Raw genomic sequence first — 25,002 nt, 5'->3', positions numbered from 1 at the left:
TGGGGCTGACTCTCGGGCTTCCGTCTGCGCCGCCGTGCTTGCTTCGCCAACATCATTCTCCTGTAACCTTCTGCGCACTGCTCCATCGAATCCCAGGCGGGCTCCGGCACTCTCCCTGGGTCGACCGCCCACCTGTCTATCTCCTCCCAAGAAGTATAATCCATACTGTACTCCTCTTTGGGCTGCTCCTGTTGCCTCTTCTCCTGCTGCACCTTTGGGCGGCTACACTCCCCTGGTTTAGCCCAGGGTCCTCTCCCGTCGAGGATTTCCTCCCATGTCCAGAAATCCTTATTCCGCATCTCCTCTTTGGGCTGCTCCTGCCTGTTGACACGCTGCTTGGTCCGTTTGTGGTGGGTGATTCTGTAACAGTTTTCTATTTGTGAAGGAGAGTCGGACCAAAATGCAGCGCGTAGATTGCGATCCATGTTTATTCAACAAACATAACACGAATCTAAATACAAACACTATAAAACAAATAACGTAACGAAGACAAAACACACCACAATACAAAAACCCCATGCCACACCCTGGCCTGACCCAATACATGAAGATGAACACAAAATACTTCGACCAGGGCGTGACAGTTCCTGTGTGGGTTCCTGTCTTTGGGCTGCTTTATTCCCCTCTAACCAGGGGCGGTGTCACAATCCAGTAAAATACGTAGAGCTGGGTTGCTCTCTTTCAAGTCAATTTAAATAAATTCATTAGGCCCTAATCTTTGGATTTCACATGACTGGGAATACAGATATGCATCTGTTGGTCACAGATACCTTTAAAAAAAAGGTTGGGGCGTGGATCAAGAAACCAGTTTGTATCTAGTGGGACCACCATTTGCTTCATGCAGCAGGACATGTCCTTCGCAGAGAGTTGATCAGGATGTTGATTGTGGCCTGTGGAATGTTGTCACACTCATCTATGGCTGTGCAAAGTTGCTGGATATTGGCGCGAACTGGAACATGCTGCCGTACACTTCGATCCAGAGCATCCCAAACATGCTCAATGGGTTACATGTCTGGTGATTATGCAGGCCATGGAAGAAGAGGGACATTTTCAGCTTCCAGGAATTGTGTACAGATCTTTGCGACATGGAGAAGTGTACTATCCTTTTTTAATCCAAAAAATATTTGACCCCTTTTTTTTCACCCCAATTTCGTGGTATCCAATTGGTAGTAGTTACAGTCTTGTGTCATTGCTGCAACTCCTGTACGGACTCAGGAGAGGCGAAGGTTGAGAGCCATGCGTCCTCCGAAACACAACCCAACCAAGCCGCACTGCTTCTTGACACAATGCACATCTTACCCGGAAGCCAGCCGCACCAATGTGTCGGAGGAAACACTGTACACCTGGCGACCTGGTCAGCGTGCACTGCACCCGGCCCGCCACAGGAGTCGCTAGTGCGCGATGAGACAAGGATATCCCTGCCAGGCAAACCGTCAGGAATCTTCCCCAACCCGGACGACGCTGGGCCAATTGTGTGCCCCATGGGCCTCCCGGTCGTGGCCTGCTGCGACAGAGCCTGGGCTCAAACCCAGAATCTCTGGTGGCACAGATAGCACTGCGATGCAGTGCTTTAGACCACTGTGCCACTCGGGAGGAGTGTATTAAAATCCTGAAACATGAGATGACGGCGGATGAATGGCATGACAAATGGCCTCAGAATCTTGTCATGGAATCTCTGTACATTCAAATTGCCATTGATAAAATGCAAATTTGTTCATTGTCTGTAGCTTATGCTTGCCCATTCAATAACCCCACAGTCACTATGGGGCACTCTGTTCACAGCATTGACATCTGCCAAGTACAGTTGAAACTGGGATTAAGCCGTGAAGAGCACACTTTTCCAGTGTGCCAGTGGACATCAAAGGTTTGTGCAGAAATGATTTGATTGTGAAAGTCCACAGTTTCCGCAGCTGTCTGGGTGGCTGGTCTCAGACGATCCCACAGATGAAGAAGCCAGATGTGACGGTCCTGGGCTGGCGTAGTTACACGTGGTCTGCGGTTGGGAGGCCAGTTGGACGTACTGCCAAATTCTTTAAAACAAAGTTTGGTAGAGAAATTAACATTAAATTCTCTGGCAACAGCTCTGGTAGACATTCTTTCAGTCAGCATGCCAATTGCACACTCCCTCAAAACTTCTGTGGCATTGTGTTGTGACAAAACCACACATTTTAGAGTGTAATGTGTAATGTGTAATGATCATGCTGTTTAATCAGCTTCTTGATATGCCACACTTGTCATATGGATGGATTATCTAGACAAAGGTGAAATGCTCACTAACATGGATGTAAACAAATTTGTGCACAACGTTTGCGAGAAATAAGCTTTTTGTGCTTCTGGAACATTTCTGTGATCTTTTATTTCAGCTCATGAAACATAGGACCAACACTTTACATGTTGCATTTATATTTTGTTCAGTGTATATTTATTGTGCCTAGACTTAGGTTTATTGCTCTGAATAGTTTGTACATTATGCAATTTAAAAAGTAAGGTTTGATGTGTCAGTCCAAATGTCCTTGTGAGACACTTCTTTCCTTCAGTTTCCTAGTATAGGCTACGCTTATTACGTAATATATTACTATGTAATATATTTTATTTCCTGGGTTTACAGCATAGTCCTGGGACATATTGTATAACTGAAAAAATACATGTATTTTTAGTACTCTGTATCCTACTATATACATTAGACAATGTATTCAATATACTGTGATTACAAGTATGTTTGTCTTTTTGGCATGCATAACAACAGCAAAAGGACAAACTATGACTAACATACAGGAAACAGACAGACAGACAAGCTACTGTACACATAAACCATCATGTTTTGAGTGCACTGCCCATAAATGTGAAGAAAAGCTACTATTTTCCAGATCTGGGGTTGGCTTGTTCACGGAGGTCCTCTTAGCACTTGCTTGTCCGTCCCATCACATTACAGACAGGATCCGGTGCTTTTATGGTACTGGGTAAACACAGTGATCACAACTTAAAAGATCACACAGTATCAGGGACCAGTTAATTACATGAATGAAAGTGTCAAATTGCTGCTGCTTTCTGAGATCTTTCGTTCAGACCCAGGGTCACACAGATAGGATATCCAAATTAAGCAGTATAAAACAAATCATTTATAAGCCACAAGATGGTGGGTACAAGGACAGTGAAAATAGGTGCACAAACATCTGTGGGGCATAAACACTCAAAACTATGCACTCTTCTGTTCTCACAGGTAACTTGGTGGTGGAGTTCTTGGTCATTAGATATAACACGTACATACATATAAACCCATTTGTGATCAGTCACACAAATGACACTCTGCTTTTCTCACTCTATTACCCAAACTTGAAGAATTTACCAGTAGTCACAAGTAATATTGACATTTAAAGGGTAAATCTACAGTTGCTACATCAGTTTTTGGACTCATATATTAATGATATACTGTATACCCATTGATTCTTGAAGAATATAACAGACGCCTCATGAGCATGGTTCAACTGTCGTACCTCATCAGAACCCAAAATATCAGCATGTTTTACGCAAATGTTTATAAACAAGTTCAACGTAAACAAACACGGTATTGCCTCAGACATGGTTAAAACTAGAATGTTGATATCATGGATGGTCAGTCCTTGAGCTGTCCATGAGTTTCAAAGTGGTTCCATTTTTCCAGGCTTATTCCTTAGCCTTTTACCAAAACACAAGCGTTATTGTTTCAATGGCAGATTGCCTTTTAACGGTCGAGAAATAAAACTTGCCTAAATAGCAGGCTACACACAAGTGTATACCGTTTGTGGAGGGTTAAATGTGCAGGAAACCATAAGCAAGTCAGTCTGTAAACTACAGTAGAATTAGCCTCTGTTGGACTGTGGGGCTTTTAGAGAAGAACACTATTTTGGGGAGAACAGTGTTCATCCGTTTCCCCTTAGATGTAAAGGGCTTTAATTCCAGTTTCCCTCAGAATTTCTCAGAAGTCCTAATATTTCCTCTGCTTTTCTCATTCGATGATGAAAAAGTGGCAGAGGTTCACATTCAGCATAAATAACTTGAAGCCATGTTGACCACTCCTCCTCTCAGCGGAACATCATTCGTACAAACTCTGTGAAAAGAGAGGATACGATCTGTCAAAGATTAGAAGTTCAGACAGTGTGTGTGGTAAAATATGCATATTTTTGCTCTGTGTGGGAGTTGACAGTATCATATGTCTATATTTGACTCACAGTGATTTGACCCATAGTTGTTTATGATGGAGGAGACCACACTTTCCTTACATGGTTGAAACACAGTTTGCAAATATCAAAGCTATTTGAAGCTTTGCCAGAAAGTGGATAAAAGGAAGGAAATATAATGAGAGCGAAGAGTAAGGAAGACCAGTCGACATCAGGCATTCATGAAGCACTCCTGTCCCAGCAGATAGAGACTACCTTGCATACAGCATAAGTAGCAAAGTCTCTAGCTATTACAATATTATCTGTGATTTTATTATTATGCTGGTATAGATAAACAAGATCTGCATCAGCTTACCTTCAAAGTCAACATGCCCATCAACATTCAAGTCAATGTCCCTCAGGATATCCTCGATGTCCCTGTGGCCAACCTACAGTCCAGTAACATAGGAGGAATAAGTCTGTGCAAAAACAAACCGTTTTTAGTAGTGATGCATACATTGATTAAGCTACTCTGACAGACTTGATTCTGTAACCTCACCTGTTGTCCCAGCAACTTCCTCATGGCTTCTCTCAGCTCAGATGTGCTTATTGCGCCATCACCGTTGGTGTCAAACTTCAAGAGGAAAAAACAAACGATCACATTCATAATCCAGAGCCTGAAATATTAGAGACACAACATAACTACTTTTCTCCGTATCATCCTCTCCTCCCTCTCCCTCTCTGCCAATCCGGTTTCTCACCTCTTTGAAGGCATCTCTTAGTTCTTTCACACCAATCATATCTGCAGTTTCAGTGAGAAGTTTGGGGCCCATCAACTCCACAAAATCCTCAAAATCAACATGACCTCCCACTTTACAAAAAGAAGAAACGAGTGAGACAGAAGTTAGTGGAGGGAATTAGCAAACCATGGTGTAATGTACCTGTCCGGCAAATACACTATATATACAAGAGTATGTGGACATCCCTTCAAATTAGTGGATTTGGCTATTTCAGCCACACCGGTTGCTGACAGGTGTATAAAATCAAGCACACAGCCATGCAATCTCCATAGCTAAACATTGGCAGTAGAACGGCCTTACTGAAGAGCTCAGTGACTTTCAACGTGGCACCGTCATAGGATGCTACCTTTCCAATAAGTCCGTTTGTCAAATTTCTACCCTGCTAGAGCTGCCCCGGTCAACTGTAAGTGCTGTTATTATGAAGTGAAAACGTCTAGGAGCAACAACGGCTCAGGCGCTGAGTGCTGAAGCACGTAGAAATCGCCTGTCCTCGGTTGCAACACTCACTACCATGTTCCAAACTGCCTCTGGAAGCAACGTCAGCACAAGAACTGTTCATCTGGAGCTTCATGAAATGGGTTTCTATGGCCGAGCAGCCACACACAAGCCTAAGATCACCAAGCGTCGGTTGGAGTGGTGTAAAGTTTGTCGCCATTGCACACTTGAGCAGTGGAAATGCGTTCTCTGGAGTGATGAATCACGCTTCACCATCTGGCAGTACGGATGACTCTGTGTTTGGCGGAACGTCAGGAGAATGCATAGTGCCAACTGTAAAGTTTGGTGGAGAAGGAATAAGGGTCTCGGTCTGTTTTTCATTGTTCGAGCTTGGCCCCTTAGTTCCAGTGAAGGGAAATCTTAACACTACAGCATACAATGACATTTTAGATGATTCTGTGCTTCCAACTTTGTGGCAACAGTTTGGGGAAGGCCCTTTCCTGTTTCAGCATTACAATGCCCCCATGCACAAAGCGAGGTCCATACATAAAATGGTTTTGTCAAGATCGGTGTGGAAGAACTTGACTGGCCTGCACAGAGACCTGACCTCAACACCATCAAACACCTTTGGGATGAATTGGAAGGCCCGTCCCCACTAATGCTCGTGGCTGAATGGAAGCAAGTCCCTGCAGCAATGTTTCAACATCTAGTGGAAAGTCTTCCCAGAAGAGTGGAGGCTGTTATAGCAGCTAAGGGGGTACCAACTCCATATTAATGCCCATGATGTTGGAATGAGATGGTCGACGAGCACGTATCCACATACTTCCACACTCTTACAATTCATGTTGATCTGTTGGCTCAGTTCTATCAACTCCATTACGGTAGGCATGTATCCCATGCAGTTTCCCAGGTCTTTACAGCTGATGAAACCGTCTTTGTTCTTATCAAACTCCTTAAAAGCATCCGGCAACTCTGCAGAGAGAATACAGAGGAAGATTACTCTGGAGTGATCTGAAAATGACTGTACTACTGCCACTACCAGCGACAACTACAGAGAGACAAGCACAGGAATGTACATGAAAAAAACACTTACCATCAATCTCCTCTGGCCTCAACTTTCTGTCCTATTAGGGCAAAGAAGACAGTCTCAGTGTAATCAGAATTGGAAATAAAATTAACAATGAATAAAAATCAACATCATGAATAAGTCATTTAGTGACAATAACAAAAGTCATTCCTATTATATTCTTACACTATCTGATGCTAACAATGCCAGGAACAAAGTGACTTTGAAAGGTAACTCAGCGGTCTGCTCCATGATAATTTATTCTGGTGCAACTCAAGTCAATAGCAATATAGTAAAGAATGAAGTCACTGGAATGTTTTCAAACATCTAATGACACCCGTTCAGACTGCTCCCTGCGTCATCAGACACACAGCACAGCCGGGAAACGCCTGTCTTTCATTCTGCAAAAGAATGTAGCGGTGTTCTTTTGTCAGGTCTGGCTTGCAATGAAAGCAACCTTGAAAGGATACAGAGGACAGAGAGGGAGAGATACATATCCCAGAACCCTTAGGGGCTAACCTGCAGAAGCAGAGAGAAGTGTAAACACAGCATCAACTCTGACGTCAGGCCCAAAGAACTGTCTGACCGGAACCACTCACACAGAAAACAGAGAGGCCCGAAGAGATACTGTTGGCTAAACATCAAGCAGCCGTCAGGAGCCACAACTAAGTCTTCGCCAATAACCTAAATCACACAGACCGCAGGTGTTTCCTTTGACATCATTCACAACAAACATAAAATGTAAAACAAAGTGTGTTGAACATGGCGTGTGTAGCCCCAGGTAAGGCCATGTTTATTGTCTCACCAGCATATTCGTACACACACATGCCACACATCAAATCAAATTTTATTTGTCATATGCACCAAATACAACCTTACCATGAAATGCTTACTTACAAGCCCTTAACAAACAATGCAGAGTAAGAAAATGCTAAATATTAAAGTAAAAAAAGTAGCACAATTAAATAATCACGAGGCTATATACAGGGGGTACCAGTACTGAGTCAATGTGCCAGGGTATGGGTCAGTCGAGGTAATTGAGGTCATATGTACATGTGGGTAAGGGTAAAGTGACTATGCATAGGTAATAAACAGCGAGTAGCAAGGCGTGAGTTGGGTGGGCAGTCTATGTTCTTTTTTCTATGATTTGGTATTTCTGTGTTTGGCCTGGTATGGTTCTCAATCAGAGGCAGCTGTCAATCATTGTCCCTGATTGAGAACCATACTTAGGCAGCCTGTTTTTCACCCTTGAGTTGTGGGTGATTATTTTCTGTTTCGTATCTGTACCAGACGGAACTGTTTCGGTTTCATTTCATTCTCTTGTTGGTTTTGTATTTTAGTGTTCTGAGTTTTATTAAAGAATATGAACACTTACCACGCTGCGCATTGGTCCTCACCTTCTTCCACCACAGACAACCGTTACACTGTGAAGGAGCCTTTTGGACATAGCCTTGGCGCTCCGGTACTGCTTGCCGTGCGGTAGCAGAGAAAATAGCCTATGACTTGGGTGGCTGGAGTCTTTGACAATTTTTAGGGCCTTTGACGCCGCTTGGTATGGAGGTCCGGATTGCAGTAAGCTTGGCCCCAGTGATGTACTGGGCCGTACACACTATCCTCTGTAGTGCCTTGCTGTTGGATGCCAAGCAGTTGCCATACCAGGCGGTGATGCAACCAGTCACGATGCTCTCGATGGTGCAGCTGTAGAACTTTTTGAGGATCTGAGGAACATTGCCAAATCCTTTCAGTCTCCGGAGAGGGAATACAGTGCATTCAGAAAGAATTCCGACCCCTTCCCCTTTTCCACAGTTACAGCTTTATTGTAAAATGGATGACGTAATTTTTTTCTCTCACCAATCTACACATGACAAAGCGAAAACAGAAATAACATATTTACATAAGAATTCAGACCCTTTGCTATGAGACTCGAAATTGAGCTCAGGTACATCCTGTTTCCATTGATCCTCCTTGCGATGTTTCTACAACTTGTAGTCCACCTGTGGTAAAATAGATTAATTGGACATTGGAAAGGCACACACACCTGTCTATATAAGGTTGAACAGTTGTAAGTGCATGTCAGAGCAAAAACCAAGCCAGGAGGTCAAGACAGGATTGTGGCAAAGCACAGATCTGGGGAAGGTTACCAAAACATTTCTGCAGCATTGGAGGTCCCCAAGAACACAGTGGCACCCATCATTCTTAAATGGAAGAAGTTTGGAACCACCAGACTCATCCTAGAGCTGGCTGCCCGGCCAAACTGAGCAAGCGGGGGAGAAGGGCCTTAGACAGGGGAGTGACCAAGAACCCAATGGTCACTCTAACAGAGCTCCTCCGTGGACATGGGAGAACCTTCCAGAAGGACAACCATCTCTGCAGCACTCCACCAATCAGGCCTTTATGGTAGAGTGGCCAGACGGAAGCCACTCCTCAGTAAGACACATGACAGTCCGCCAAAAGGCACCAAAAAGGCCTCACAGACCATGAGAAACAAGATTCTCTAGTCTGATGAAAACAAGATTGAACTCTTTGGCATGAATGCCAAGCGTCATGTCTGGAGGAAACCAGGCACCGCTCATCACCCTATAGTGAAGCATGGTGGTGGCAGCATCATGCTGTGGGGATGTTTTTTCAGCGGCAGTGACTGGGAGACTAGTCAGGATCAAAGGAAAGATGAATGGTGCAAACCTGCTCCAGAGAGCTCAGGACCTTAGACTGGGGCGAAAGTTCACCTTCCAACAGAACAACAACCCTTAGCACACAGCCAAGACAATGCAGGAGTGGCTTTGGGACGTGTTTCTGAATGTCCTTTAGTGTCCCAGCCAGAGCCCGGACCTGAACCCGATTTAACATCTCTGGAGACCTGAAAATAGCTGTGCAGCGACACTCCGTATCCAACCTGACAGAGTTTGAGAGGATCTGCAGAGAAGAATGGGAGAAACTTCCCAAATACAGGTGTGCCAAGCTTTTAGCGTTATACCCAAGAAGACGCGAGGCTGTAATCGCTGCCAAAGGTGCTTCAACAAAGCACTGAGTAAAGGGTCTGAGTTAGAGGTCGACCGATTAAGATTTTTCAACGCCGATACCGATTATTGGAGGACCAACAAAGCCGATACCGATTAATCGGCCGATTTAATTTATTTCTTTATTTGTAATAATGACAATTACAACAATACTGAATTAGCACTTATTTTAACTTAATATAATACATCAATAAACTCAATTTAGCCAATTTAGAAACATGTTCAATTAGGTTTAAATAATGCAAAAACAAAGTGTTGGAGAAAAAGTGCAATGTGTGCTATGTAAGAAAGCTAACGTTTCAGTTCCTTGCACAGAACATGAGAACATATGAAAGCTGGTGGTTCCTTTTAACATGAGTCTTTAATATTCTCAGGTAAGAAGTTTTAGGTTGTAGTTATTATAGGACTATTTCCCTCTATACCATTTGTATTTCATTAACCTTTGACTATTGGATGTTCTTAAATGCACTTTAGTATTGCCAGTGTAACAGTATAGCTTCCGCCCCTCTCCTCGCTCCACCCGCAGCGTTACCCATGTAGAGCAAGGGGAACAACCACCCCAAGGCTCAGAGCGAGTGAAGTTTGAAACGCTATTAGCGAGCGCTAACTAGCCAGCCATTTCACAATGGTTACACCAGCCTCATCTCGGGAGTTGATAGGTTTGAAGTCATAAACAGCGCAATGCTTGACACACAAGGAAGAGCTGCTGGAAAAACGCACGAAAGTGCTGTTTGAATGAATGTTTACGTGCCTGCTTCTGCCTACCACCGCTCAGTCAGATACTTAGATACTTGTATGCTTAGTCAGATTATATGCAACACGGGACACGCTAGATAATATCTAGTTATATCATCAACCATGTGTAGTTAACTAGTGATTATGATTGATTGTTTTTTATAAGATAAGTTTAATGCTAGCTAGCAACTTACCTTGGCTTACTGCATTTGCGTAACAGGCAGTCTCCTTGTGGAGTGCAATGAGAGAGAGGCAGGTCGTTATTGCGTTGGACTAGTTAACTGTAAGGTTGCAAGATTGGATCCCCCGAGCTGACAAGGTGAAAATCTGTCTTTCTGCCCCTGAACGAGGCAGTTAACCCACTGTTCCTAGGCCGTCATTGAAAATAAAAATGTGTTCTTAACTGACTTGCCTAGTTAAATAAAGATTTAAATAAAGGTGTAAAAAATATATTTAAATTTTTTTTAAATTAAAATTAAAATCGGCAAATCGGCACCCAAAAATACAGATTTCCGATTGTTATGAAATCTTGAAATCGGCCTGAATTAATCGGCCATTCCAATTAATCGGTCGACCTCTAGTCTGAATACTTATGTTAATGTACAGGAGGGGATTAAGCATGCACCCGAGGGGCCCCCGTGGTAGATGTGTTGTTGCTTACCCTTACCAACTGGGGCGGTCCGTCTGGAAGTCCAGGATCCAGTTGCAGAGGGAGGTTTTTAGTCCACGGATCCTTAGCTTAGTAATGAGCTTTGAGGGCAATATGTTGTTGAGCTGTAGTCAATGAACAGCATTCTCATGTAGGTGTTCCTTTTGTACAGATGGGAAAGGGCAGTGTGGAGTGCAATAGAGATTGCGCCATCTGTGGATCTGTTGGGGCGGTATGTGAATTGGACTGGGTCTAGGGTTTCTGGGATGATAGTGTTGATGGGAGCCATGACCAGCCTTTCAAATCACTTCATGACTACAGACGTGAGTACTATGGGTCAATAGTCAATTAGGCAGGTCACCTTGGTGTTCTTGGGCACAGGAACTATGGTGGTCTGCTTGAAACATGTAGGTATTACATACGGTCAGGAAGAGGTTGAAAATGTCAGTGAAGATACTTGCCAGTTGGTCAGGAGAACGTGATCACACAGTTGTCTGGAACAGCTTGTTCTCTCATGCATGCTTCAGTGTTGCTTGCCTCGAAGCGTGCATTGAAGTAATTTAACTTGTCTGGTAGGCTCATGTCTCTGGGCAGCTCACGGCTGGGCTTCGCTTTGTAATCCTTAATAATTTGCAAGCCCTGCCACATCTGATGAGCATCAGAGCCTGTGTAGTAGGATTCAATCTTAAACAATATTGATGCTTTGCCTGTTTGACGGTTTGTCGGGGGATTTCTTAAGCGTCTGGATTAGTGTTCAGCTCCTTGAAAGCAGCAGCTCTAGACTGTAGCTCAGTGCGGGTGTTACCTGTAATCCATGGCTTCTGGTGGAATATGTATGTACATTCACTGTGGGGATGACGTCATCGATGCACTTATTGATAAAGCTGGTGACTGATGTGGTATACTCCTCAATGCCATCGGCTGAATCCCGGAACATATTCCAGTCTGTGCTAGCAAAACAGTCCTGTAGCTCAGCATGTGTCATCTGACCACGTCCGTATTGAGTCACATGTACTTCCTGCTTTAGTTTTTGGTTGTAAGCAGGAATCAGGATGATAGAATTATGGACAGACTTGCCAAATGGATGTGTTAAAATGTCTGATTGCATTTACACACACGGATACAAAAATATATGGGTTTGTGTGTCGAGACTTACTATTATCCAGGTCATTGCGCAGGAAGATGCAGGTGGTCCCATAATGTTGTGAATGAGAGCACAGTTTTGTGCTAGGGCCATGAGGGGCTCCTGAAAGGCCCTGTAAGGGCAAAGCCTCTTTCCTCGCAGAACTGCACCACTCTGTACTGTCTCTTGTCTTCATGGACCAGCTTTCTAGGGGAGCAAGTGGGGTTTGAGTATATGGAGAGCAGTTAAACGTGATTTAAGCTTGATCCGGCAATGCGGAGGACTCCGCATTTCTCCGTATAGCTCCGCATTGACATGATTGGTTGACGGTAGGTGGGGGCGGTACATTCTGTATAAACACTTCCTTGACAAGTTCCTTCACAACAAACATGGAAAACTTTGAGAATACTTATCAGAATAAGTTCGCAAATATAAACATCTTTGTGGTACCTCATGTAGTGATTTAATGTAGGGATTTCAAAGACACAAAAATGTGTTTTAACTCCTGAAAGAACTGGGAGGTTATTGGGATAGAAGGACGCTGGATTAGCACACATTAAACAAATCTGATTTAACAAAGTGTATATTGGTCAAATCCATCATGACTGATGTATTGTAACAAGCCCACAACTAGAATCCGATTTGGATATACATTATTCCGCTGTTTTCACTGCATAACATTTAGAAGTTGTCCCTTATCAGGTTTAGAAGAAGTGACTGCTAAATGCTAACTCTCGTTCATATAAACTGGTAGCATAGCTACAGTACCATACAGAAATTGGTTGTGGTAGTCAAAGTAGTTTTTAACTGTAATGCAGTTGAATGATGACGATGACCTGAACATGAATTGGGGTTGACAATGGTTTGGTTGAGTTCCATTGACCTCATTACCACATCTATGAAAGGGGAAGCTTGAAACAAGAAGTGGAGACAGGCAGTTGTGGGACCAAAAAAATGAAGGGTTGAAGTGGAGATGCAGGTGGGAAAATGGTGCCGCCTTTTTACATCATCATTTCTTGGCTGAGCTCCTATGTCAAGCACCGGGAAACTCAAGTGCAAGAAGTACGAATGCTCTGACTTCTGCGGAAGCTGCATTGTAGTAAATGCTGTATGGCCACTGCAGACACCAGATTGACCATAAATTGGTTTTGAGAAACCCATAGTAATCAAATTTCAATCAAATGTATTTGTAAAGCCCTTCTTACATCAGCTGATGTCACAAAGTGCTGTACAGAAACCCAGCCTAAAACCCCAAACAGCAAGCAATGTAGGTGTAGAAGCACAGTGGCTAGGAAAAACTCCCAGAATCTAGGAAGAAACCTGGAGAGGAACCAGGCTATGAGGGGTGGCCAGTCAGCAGCTATGGGACAGAATGAATACAAAAGTACAGTTGTATTGTGTGTGAGAGCAGGGGCACAACTTTTACTGGGGATGGGGAATAGATGTCCCCACCACATTCTGAAATTGCATTCCCCCCAGTTTTATGATACAAAACGAGGCAACGGTGTGCTTTAGGACCATGCGGATGATTCCGAGTGGTCAGGTAGGCTGTTTGGAGTGTTTATCTGACGAGATAAAAAATTATGTCCCCCCATTTCTAAAACCAAAGATGGACACCTGTCTGTAATTCTCTAATTTATTTAAAAATGTTGTAAGGGCTGCAGTGCATAATATCTATTTGACATTTGTCTATTTGATTGTTTGTATTTTGTTTCTTCACAATTATTATTTATTATTATAATTATTTTTAACGTCTTCCTTTTAGCTAGCCCATCTAGGGACTTTAGAAAAAAGTTATTTCTTGAATATATTTAATTTTCTTAGGGAAAAATCGTGACGCTAAATGTTTATCTATTTGCCCAGGGACTACAGCTGAAAACTATCCAGCAGAAATGTTTTGAATTATCCCTGTCAAATAATTAAAAATATATATATGAATGATCTGTTCAATGTGCTTAGGGCCCTGCCTTCGACCTGTTAATTATGTCATACTGCATCTGTCATATTGTAATATTATCAGTCCTTAGCTTATGCTGCTACCTTTTATCAAATGTAATTTCTACAATGTAGAAAATAGTAAAAATGAAGAAAAACCCTGGAATGAGTAGCTGTGTCCAAACTTTCTACTGGTACTGTGTATTTTTGTTGTTGTTTCTCTGTAATACTACTAGCCACCTAGCAATGTTATGACGATGGCTTTAGCTAGACCAGATAGGTTCCCAACCTCATGACTAGCTACCAAGATGCCATTTTAGGCTATCCATGTTTTAAATGTTTTAATTTCACCTTTATTTAACCAGGTAGGCCAGTTGAGAACAAGTTCTCATATACAACTGTGACCTGGCCAAGATAAAGCAAAGCAGTGTGACAAAAACAACACAGAGTTACACATGGGTGTTACGAGAAATGAGTGAGGAGGTGTGGAGTCAGGCGCAGAGAGCAAAAGATGTGGGAAAAAACACGCTTTAATGTCCCGGAAACATAACATGAACCAAAAGTAGAAAAACAAATGATCAGAATTATAAACAGACAGCGTGAAACCCAAATACAAACAAAATACACTCAAACAACAAAACAGACTAACAAGCCCGCACGAAACAGAAGCGGGCTGAACAAACTATATATAACCCTCCCCTAACAACCAAACAAGAAACAGGTGATACCAATCAGACAAAACCAAAGGAACACAGAACAACGGATCGGCGATAGCTAGTAGACCGGCGACGACGACCGCCGAGCGCCACCCGACCAAGAAGGGGAGTCACCTTCGGTAATATTGGTGACAGTACCCCCCCCCCTGACGTGCAGCTCCCACAGCGCGCCGACGCCGGCCTCGGGGACGACCCGGGGGCTGAGGCGCTGGCCGATCCGGACGGAGGCGATGGAACTCACTCAACATAGATGGATCTAGAATATCCCTCACCGGAACCCAGCACCTCTCCTTCGGACCGTACCCCTCCCAGTCAACGAGGTACTGCAAGCCCCTCACCCGGCGTCTCGAGTCCAGAATAGCTCGTACCTTGTACGCCGGGGACCCCTCGATGTCCAGAGGGGGCGGAGGAACCTCCGGAACCTCACCTTCCTGCATGGGACCAGCTACCACCGGCCTGAGAAGAGACACATGAAACGAGGGGTTAATACGATAATACGAAGGAAGTAATAATCGATAACAAACCTTGTTTATTCTCCTCAGGACTTTAAATGGCCCTATACACTGCGGACCCAGCTTCCGGCAGGGCAAGCGGAGGGGCAGGTTTCGGGTCGAGAGCCAGACCCTGTCCCCAGGTGCAAACACGTGGGCCTCACTGCGGTGACGGTCAGCGCTCTTCTTCTGCCTTATACTCGCTTGGCGTAATGACTCTTGGACAGCCCTCCAGGTCTCCTTAGAGCGCTGCACCCACTCCTCCACCGCAGGAGCCTCAGTCTGGCTCTGATGCCACGGTGCCAGGACTGGCTGGTACCCCAACACGCACTCAAATGGTAACATGTTGGTAGAGGAGTGGCTTAGTGAGTTCTGGGCTATAAAATAGCCCAGGGAATATATCTCGCCCACTCCCCTGGCCGGTCCTGGCAATACGACCGCAGAAACCTACCCACCTCCTGGTTCACTCTCTCCACCTGCCCATTACTCTCCGGGTGATACCCTGAGGTCAGGCTGACCGAGACCCCCAGACGTTCCATAAATGCCCTCCAAACACGGGAGATAAACTGGGGGCCCGATCAGAAACTATATCCTCGGGCACCCCGTAGTGCCGGAAGACATGGGTGAAAAGAGCTTCCGCAGTCTGTAGGGCCGTAGGGAGACCGGGCAATGGGATAAGACGGCAGGACTTAGAGAACCGATCCACAACGACCAGGATCGTTGTGTTACCCTGAGAGGGGGGAAGGTCAGTAAGAAAATCCACCGATAGATGGGTCCACGGCCGTTGTGGAACGGGAAGAGGTTGTAATTGACCTCTTGGCAGGTGTCTAGGAGCCTTACTCTGGGCGCACACCGAACAGGAGGAAACATAGAATCGCACATCCCTCCTCAAAGTGGGCCACCAGTACTTCCTCTCAAGACCTCGCACTGTCCTAAAAATACCTGGGTGACCCGTCGAGGGTAGACAATGAGCCCATCGAATCAATTGATCACAAACAGCCAGCGGCACGTACCTACGACCCTCCGGACACTGTGGAGGCGCAGGTTCCTCCCTTAGCGCCCGCTCGATGTCCGCGTCCACTTCCCATACTACTGGTGCCACCAGCTTAGCTGCCGGAATGATGGGAGTAGGATCGATGGACCTGTCCTCAGTGTCATAGAGTCTTGACAGCGCGTCGGCCTTAGTGTTGAGGGAACCTGGTCTATACGAGATAGTGAAACGAAATCTGGTGAAAAACATGGCCCACCTTGCCTGACGAGGATTCAGTCGCTGTGAGAGCACCGCTCCAACCCCAGCCTCGGATGCGTCCACCTCTACTATAAACGCCAAAGAAGGGTCCGGATGCGCCAACCCCGGCGCCTCAGTAAACATCGCCTTCAACTTATGAAAAGCTCCGTTCGCCTCTGCTGACCACTGTAAACGCACCGGCCCCCCCTTCAGCAGTGAGGTAATAGGGGCAGCTACCTGACCAAAACCCCGGATAAACCTCCGGTAGTAATTGGCAAACCCCAAGAACCGCTGCACCTCCTTTACCGTGGTCGGAGTCGGCCAATTACGCACGGCCTTTACGCGGTCACCCTCCATTACCAACCCCGAGCTGGAAATGCGATAACCCAGGAAGGAAACAGATTGTTTGGAAAACTCACATTTCTCCGCCTTCACATACAGGTCATGCTCCAGCAGTCGTCTAAGAACCTTGCGCACCAGAGATACATGCGCAGTGCGTGTAGCGGAGTAGATCAAAATATCGTCAATATACACCACTACACCCTGTCCGTGCAGGTCTCTGAGAATCTCATCCACGAAGGATTGAAATATAGCTGGAGCATTCTTTAAACCGTATGGCATGACGAGGTACTCATAATGGCCAGAAGTAGTGCTAAATGCAGTTTTCCACTCATCTCCATCCCGAATACGCACCAGATTATAAGCACTCCTGAGATCCAGTTTAGTGAAGAACTGCGCTCCGTGAAATGATTCCACTGCCGTAGCAATGAGAGGTAGTGGGTAACTAAAACCCACCGTGATGGAATTTAGACCTCTATTATCAATACACGGACGTAAACCACCATCTTTTTTCTTCACAAAAAAGAAACTCGAAGAGACAGGTGACATGGAGGGCCGAATGTACCCCTGTCCCAGAGCCTCGGTGATATAAGTTTCCATAGCCACCGTCTCCTCCTGGGACAAAGGATACACATGACTCCTGGGGAGTGCAGCGTCACCCTGGAGGTTTATCACGCAATCCCCCTGCCTATGGGGTGGTAATTGGGTCGCCTTCTTTTTACTGAAAACGATCGTTATACTCAGCTGGAATGCGCATGGTGGAAACCTGGTCTGGACTCTCCACCGTTGTCGCACCGATGGAAACCCCTACACACCTGCCTGAACACTCATCAGACCACCCCTGTAGAGTTCCCTGTTTCCACGAAATTCTAGGATTATGAATAGCTAGCCAGGGAATCCCCAGGACCACTGGAAACGCAGGTGAATCGATAAGGAACAAACTAATTCGCTCCTTGTGATTCCCCTGTGTAATCATCTCCAACAAAATTGTGGCTTTCCTCACCAGCCCTGACCCTTATGGTCGACTATCTAAAGAGTGCACGGCAAAAGGGGGGTCTACTTTTACTAACGGAATCCTCAACCTCTGAGCGAGTCCGCGATCTATAAAGTTTCCAGCTGCGCCTGAATCTACCAGTGCCTTATGCTGGAGAGAAGGAGAATAATTAAGGAAACAAATTAATAGGAACATGTGACCAACAGGAAACTCTGGGAGAGTGTGGTGCTTACTCACCTGGGATGACCGAGGAGTGTTCTGCCTGCCCTCTCGATTCCCAGATGAATTCCTCCAGCACCGACCAGACGTGTGCCCTCTCCAGCCACAACTGGTACAGGAGGAGCTTCCTCCTCCGATCTCCCTAGACGCGGTCCCTCCTAGCTCCATCGGGATAGGAGCAGGAGGGTCAGGAGGTAGAACTGACAGGACCCTTACAGAACGTCCGCGAGCAGCTAGCAGATGGTCCAACCGGATCGACAGGTCTGTCAGTCCATCCAGGCTAAGTGTAGTATCCCGACAGGCCAGCTCCCTACGGACGTCCTCTCTCAGGCTACATCTGTAATGGTCTATCAGGGCCCTGTCGTTCCACCCTGCTCCAGCGGCCAAGGTCCGGAACTCCAGCCCGAAGTCCTGCACGCTCCTCGTCCCCTGTCTAAGATGGAACAATCTCTCACCCGCCGCTCAACCTTCTGGAGGGTGATCGAACACGGCCCTGAAACGGCGGGTGAACTCCGGGTAATTGTCCTTCGCTGAGTCGGGCCCGTTCCAGACCGCATTAGCCCACTCCAGGGCTCTACCGGTAAGGCATGTGATGAGAACCCACACTCTTTCCTCTTCCGAGGGAGCCGGCCGAACGGTGGCCAGGTAGACGTCTAGTTGAAGCAGGAATCCCTGGCACCCCGTCGCTGCTCCATCGTACTCCCTCGGAGGCGTAATGCGCAGAGCGCTGGAACCGGATCCAGATGGGGGAGATGGTAGAGTTGCTGTGGGAGGGTCGGTGGGGTAGTAGGGAGACCATTCCTCTCCCAACGATCCATCCTCTCCATCATCTGATCCATGGCTGATCCTAGGCGATGGAGGATAGACGTGTGATGAAGGACTCTCTCCTCCATAGTAGGAAGAGGAGTGGTCGCTGCTCCTGCTGACTCCATATCGTGGTGCGGGCTTCTGTTACGAGAAATGAGTGAGGAGGTGTGGAGTCAGGCGCAGAGAGCAAAAGATATGGGAAAAAACACGCTTTAATGTCCCGGAAACATAACATGAACCAAAAGTAGAAAAACAAATGATCAGAATTATAAGCAGACAGCGTGAAACCCAAATACAAACAAAATACACTCAAACAACAAAACAGACTAACAAGCCCGCACGAAACAGAAGCGGGCTGAACAAACTATATATAACCCTCCCATAACAACCAAACAAGAAACAGGTGATACCAATCAGACAAAACCAAAGGAACACAGAACAACGGATCGGCGATAGCTAGTAGACCGGCGACGACGACCACCGAGCGCCACCCGACCAAGAAGGGGAGTCACCTTCGGTAATATTCGTGACAATGGGATAAACAAACGTACAGTCAATAACACAGTAGACAAATCTAGATACAGTGTGTGCAAATGTAGTAAGAGTAGGGAGGTAAAGCAATAAATAGGCCATAGTGGTGAAATAATTACAATTTAGCATTAACACTGGAATGATAGATGTGCAAATGATGATGTGCAAGTAGAGATACTGGGGTGCAAAAGAGCAAAAATAAATAACATGGGGATGAGGTAGTTGGGTGGGCTATTTACAGATGGGCTGTGTACAAGTACAGTGATCGGTAAGCTGCTCTGACAGCTGATGCTTAAAGTTAGTGAGGGAGATTAAGTCTCCAGCTTCAGTGATTTTTTTGCAATTCGTTCCAGTGATTGGCAGCAGAGAACTGGAAGGAAAGGCGGCCAAAGGGGGAGTTGGCTTTGGGGATGACCAGTGAAATACACCTGCTAGAGCGCGTGCTACGGGTGGGCATGCCATGGTGACCAGTGAGCTGAGATAAGGCAGGGCTTTACCTAGCAAAGACTTATAGATGTCCTGGAGCCAGTGGGTTTGGTGACGAATATGAAGTGAGGGCCAGCCAACGAGAGCATACAGGTCGCAGTGGTGGGTAGTATATGGGGCTTTGGTGACAAAACGGATGTCAGTGTGATAGACTACATCTAATTTGCTGAGTAGAGTGTTGGAGGCTATTTTGTAAATGACATCGCCGAAGTCTAGGATCGGTAGGATAGTCAGTTTTACGAGGGTATGTTTAGCAGCATGAGTGAAGGAGGCTTTGTTGTGAAATAGGCAGCCAATTCTAGATTTAATTTTGGATTGGAGATGCTTAATGTGAGCCTGGAAGGAGAGTCTGCAGTCTAACCAAATACCTAGAATATGCGGACAACTACAAATACCTAAGACAGAACCATCCAGAGTAGTGATGCAAGGCGGGCAGCGATCGGTCGAAGAGCATGCATTTAGTTTAACTAGCATTTAAGAGCAGTTGGAGGCCACGGAAGGAGTGTTGTATGGCATTGAAGCTTGTCTGGAGGTTTGTTAATACAGTGCCCAAAGAAGGGCCAGAAGTATACAGAATGGTGTCGTCTGGGTAGAGGTGGATCACCAGCAACAAGAGCGACATCATTGATATATACAGAGAAAAGAGTCAGTCTGAGAATTTAACCCTGTGGCACTCCCATAGAGATTGCCAGAGGTCCGGACAACAGGCCCTCCGATTTGACACACTGAACTATATCTGAGAAGTAGTTGGTGAACCAGGCGAGGCAGTTATTTGAGAAACCAAGGCTGTTGAGTCTGCCGATAAGAATGCAGTGATTGACAGAGTCGAAAGCCTTGGCCAGGTCGATGAAGACGGCTGCACAGTACTGTCTTTTATCGATAGCGGTTATGATATCGTTTAGAACCTTGAGCATGGCTGAGGTGCACCCATGACCAGCTCGGAAAACAGCGGAGAAGGTATGGTGGGATTCAAAATGGTCAGTGATCTGTTTGTTAACTTGGCTTTCGAAGACTTTAGAAAGCCAGGGCAGAATGGATCTAGGTCATTAACAGATTGGGTCTAGAGTGTCTCCCCCTTTGAAGAGGGGGATGACTGCGGCAGCTTTCCAATCTTTAGGCATCTCAGACAAAACGAAAGAGAGGTTGGTAATAGGGGTTGCAACAATTGCGGCAGATAATTTTAGAGAGAGAGATGGTCCAGATTGTCTAGCCCGGCTGATTTGTAGGGGTCCAGATTTTGCAGCTCCATCAGAACATCGGCTATCTGGATTTGGGTGAAGGAGAAGCAGGGGAGGCTTGGGCAAGTTGCTGTGAAATGTCCACATTTTTGGTGGCCTTCCTAAGCCAGGATTCAGACACGGCTAGGACATCAGGGTTGGCGGAGTGTGCTAAAGCAGTGAATAAAACAAACTTAGGGAGGAGGCTTCTGATGTTAACATGCATGAGTCAACAAATGATAGCACCTGGAGAATAGGTGTGGTGCTGGGGGCTGCAGGGCCGGGGTTAACCTCTACATTACCAGAGGAACAGAGGAGGAGTAGGATAAGGGTACGGCTAAAGGCTACAAGAACTGGTCGCCTCGTGCATTGGGGACAGAGAATAAAAGGAGCAGATTTCTGGGCGTGGTAGAATAGAATCAGGGCATAATGTACAGACAAGGGTATGGTAGGATGTGAGTACAGTGGAGGTAAACCTAGGCGTTGAGTGACAATGCGAGAGATTTAATCTCTGGTGGCACCAGTTAAGGTCTCCACATGTGTGGGGGGTGGGACAAAAGAGCTATCTAAGGCAAGGTCAGCGGGACTGAGGGCTCTACAGTGAAATAAAACAATAAGAACTAGCTGAGACAGCAGTAGACAAGGCATATTGACATTAGAGAGAGGCATAAAGCAGTCACAGGTGTTGATGTGGGAGGCGTTAGCTAACAGTAGCCACTCGGTAGCAGCTAGCTGCGATGATCCGGTCTAATGATCCAGAGCAGCAGGAATCTGGTGATGTGGTAGAGAGAAGCAGTCCGATATGCTCTGTGTTGATATCGTGCTGTAAATACAGGCCTGTATTGTCCTTGCTAAAGCTGGCGGTGTCCGACCTAAAGGTGAAGACCGCTAGCCGTGGCTAACAAAGACTAGAAGCTAGTTAGCTGCCTAGCTCCCGATAGAAAATAAAATAAAAATAGCAGATCCGTACCACATTGGGCGAGGCAGGTTGCAGGAAAGTATATTTAGTTCATAGATAGAAAGTGAGATGAAAAAATGTATACTGCAATATTCTCATTCAGAATTTTGGGGTGCATGATGCCCCTGTTCTAAATGCATGGTAAATGTACAGGTCAGAGATTAATACATTTTTCTGCTCAACTGTCACCTGGCTCTATTTTCCCCATCTATCCTCCATTCTCCTCCCCTCTCCCCCTCCCCCTCCCATGTCCTCCCCTCTCCCATCACCTCCCCTCTGTAGACTATGACTAGGTCACACTAACCTAACAGATATACGGAGGTAATTTCACAGAGAACATCACAGAAGACGGAGACAAAACCATGGATGGAGAAGAAGAGAGAGGGAGGGAAACAGGGAGAGCATTGTAGCTTTGCATTCATTTTAGAACATTCTCTAATGGTCTGTTATTTTTTTAAAGTGAATAAGTAGAAGGAGATGTTTGCTTTATTTGTCTCAGAAACATTGTGTCCAAATAACACCTGCTATTTGGGGATCTGATAGTCCATGTGTTACGCTTCTCCCTGTGTCTCACTACCTCTCAATTACTGTGTCATAAAGAGCTGATTCATATTCAACTTATGTTTCACTGGCACACACTTCCTGACTGACTCGGAGTCCAGATGACAGAGAACATAGATTGGCTGCTGAGCTGAGGGTTGTCATACCGACTCACTGACTTCCTTGTTAGACGCACCAAAGCTTCAGTATGCAAACACTCCGCAAAAACACATTAAAAAGGAAAGTAATTCACTATAGTGCACCTATTCTGCAGGATACTTATTGAAATGATAACAAAAGTATGAGAAATAGCATATCACATCACCCCATTACTAAACAAGTCAAGAGCCCACTCCATGATGCCACACTCCCATTAAGAGACCAGTACCAACTTCCACTTTATGAACCCTAAAGACCCCAGTCTGCAGAAGCACATTATTATGTTTACGGAGCAGGGACACAAGTCATTCCCCACTATAGGAATGTTTTCTGATCTCAGCATGTTCTATTTTGAGGAATACTATACATTATCAGAGTGGCCTCAGTGTAAAGTGTAATGCCTGAATGTAGGTGCCATACCAACATTAGTTGATGCATTATGACACTTTAACAACCCTGCTAAACCATTTCCATAAGCTCTATAGACAGGCCTATCTAAACATTAGTAAATTGACTATGTGAAGGCTTATGTCACTATGTAGTTTAAGCTCTGTGTATGAATAATAATAATTGGCTATTTATTTCTGGGCAATAATTACAATATCTATAAAACACCTCCGACACATGTTTGGAAAACACCTGCTCTGGGTGCAGTGATGTGTGGAACATCTAAGATCCTTTAATTTTGACGAGATACTTCAAAGTGACTAGGCTAACATCAAAGAGTAAAATACAAAACAGATATCATCATAGCTTTTTGATCAATGTATATATGAATATGCAAATAGAATTGATTTCAGTCTAATACAAATTAACACTTCAGAACCATTCTGCTCTCTCTCTCTCTCCGCTGTCTCTGACGTTAATTCCCATGTGAACTACTGTACAGTGCATTCTGAAAGTATTCAGACCCCTTCAATTTTTTCACATTTTGTTACATTACAGACTTATTCTAAAATGGATTAAACTGTTTTTCCCCCCTCATTAGACAAAGCAAAAACCATTTTTTATCATTTTTGCAAATTTATACAAAATAGAAAACTGAAATATCATATTTACATAAGTATTCAGACCCTTTACTCAGTACTTTGCTGAAGCACCTTTGGCAGAGCTTACAGCCTCGAGTCTTCTTGGGTATGATGCTACAAGCTGGGCACACCTGTATTTGGGGAGTTTCTCACATTCTTCTCTGCAGATCCTCTCAAGCTCTGTCAGGATGGATGGGAACGTTGCTGCATAGCTATTTTCAAGTCTCTCCAGAGATGTTTGATCAGGTTCAGGTTCGGGCTCTGGCTGGGTCACTCAAGGACATTCAGAGACTTGTCCCAAAACCACTCCTGCATTGTCTGGGCTGTGTGCTTAGTGTCGTTGTCCTGTTGGAAGGTGAACCTTCGCCTCCAGTCTGAGGTCCTGAGTGCTCTGGAGCAGGTTTCATCAAGGATCTCTCTGTACTCTGCTCTGTTCATCTTTCCCTCAATCCTGACTAGTCTCCCAGTCCCTGCAGCTGAAAAACATCCACACAGCATGATGCTGCCACCACTATGCTTCATCGTAGGGATGGTGCCAGGTTTCCTCCAGATGTGAAGCTTGGCATTCAGGCCAAAGAATTACATCTTGGTTTCATCAAACCAGAGAATCTTGTTTCTCATAGTCAGAGTCTCTAAGTGCCTTTTGACAAACTTCAAGCAGGCTCTCATGTGCCTTTAACTGAGGAGTGGCTTCAAGCAGGCTGTCATGTGCCTTTTACTGAGGAGTGGCTTCCATCTGGACACTCTACCATAAAGGCCTGATTGGTGGAGTGCTGCAGAGATGGTTCTCCTTCTGGAAGGTTCTTCCATCTCCACAGAGGAACTCTGGAGCCCGGTCAGGGTGACCATTGGGTTCTTGGTCACCTTCCTGACCAAGGCCCTTCTCTCCCGATTGCTCAGTTTGGCCGGGCGGCCAGCTCTAGGAAGAGTTTTGGTGGTTCCAAATTGTTTCCATTTAAGAATAATGGAAGCCAATGTGTTCTTGGGGATCTTCAATTCTGCAGGTACCATTCCCCTGATGTGTGCCTCGACACAATCCTGTCTCTGAGCTCTATGGACAATTCCTTCGACCTCATGGCTTGGTTTTTGCTCTGACATGCACTGTCAACTGTGGGACCTCATAGAGACAGGTGTTTGCCTTTACAAATCATGTCCAATCAATTGAATTTACCACAGGTGCACTCTAATCAATTTGTAGAACATGATGATCAATAGAAACAGGATACACCTGTGCTCAATTTCGAGTCTCATAGTAAAGGGTCTGTTTTTTAGAACATTTTATACATTTGCAAATTTTTCTGAAAACCTGTATTCACTTTGTCATTATGGGCTATTGTGTGTAGATCGATTTAAATATATATATTTTAAATGATTTAATCCATTTTAGAATAAG

At 45.3% G+C, this 25,002-nt stretch overlaps 1 protein-coding gene across 1 annotated transcript; it reads right to left on the bottom strand.

The window, feature by feature from the left end:
• Nucleotides 1-4,061: 4,061 nt before the first annotated feature.
• LOC109894889 (calcium-binding protein 1-like) lies at nucleotides 4,062-18,682 on the bottom strand. Its single transcript, XM_031829430.1, has 8 exons — nucleotides 18,462-18,682; nucleotides 11,995-12,094; nucleotides 6,465-6,495; nucleotides 6,209-6,343; nucleotides 4,898-5,007; nucleotides 4,696-4,770; nucleotides 4,513-4,585; nucleotides 4,062-4,087 (listed from the first exon to the last, which is right to left on the bottom strand). The coding sequence occupies exons 1-8, from the start codon at nucleotides 18,680-18,682 to the stop codon at nucleotides 4,062-4,064; spliced, it is 771 nt and encodes a 256-aa protein (XP_031685290.1).
• Nucleotides 18,683-25,002: the final 6,320 nt, after the last annotated feature.

Source organism: Oncorhynchus kisutch, linkage group LG8 (assembly GCF_002021735.2).
Source record: "Oncorhynchus kisutch isolate 150728-3 linkage group LG8, Okis_V2, whole genome shotgun sequence".
NCBI lineage: Eukaryota > Metazoa > Chordata > Actinopteri > Salmoniformes > Salmonidae > Oncorhynchus > Oncorhynchus kisutch.
The sequence above is the reverse complement of the archived record's forward strand: the minus strand, read 5'-3'. Positions and strand labels throughout refer to the sequence as shown.

Coding starts and splice junctions, on each gene's coding strand:
- LOC109894889 (XM_031829430.1), bottom strand. CDS start 18,682: ATGGTCTCCCTACTACCCCACCGACCCTCCCACAGCAACTCTACCATC. Junction 12,095..18,461: donor TCTCATCACATGCCTTACCG/GTAGAGCCCTGG, acceptor TTGCCCTTACAG/GGCCTTTCAGGAGCCCCTCA. Junction 6,496..11,994: donor GCGCAATGACCTGGATAATA/GTAAGTCTCGAC, acceptor TTGCCCTAATAG/GACAGAAAGTTGAGGCCAGA.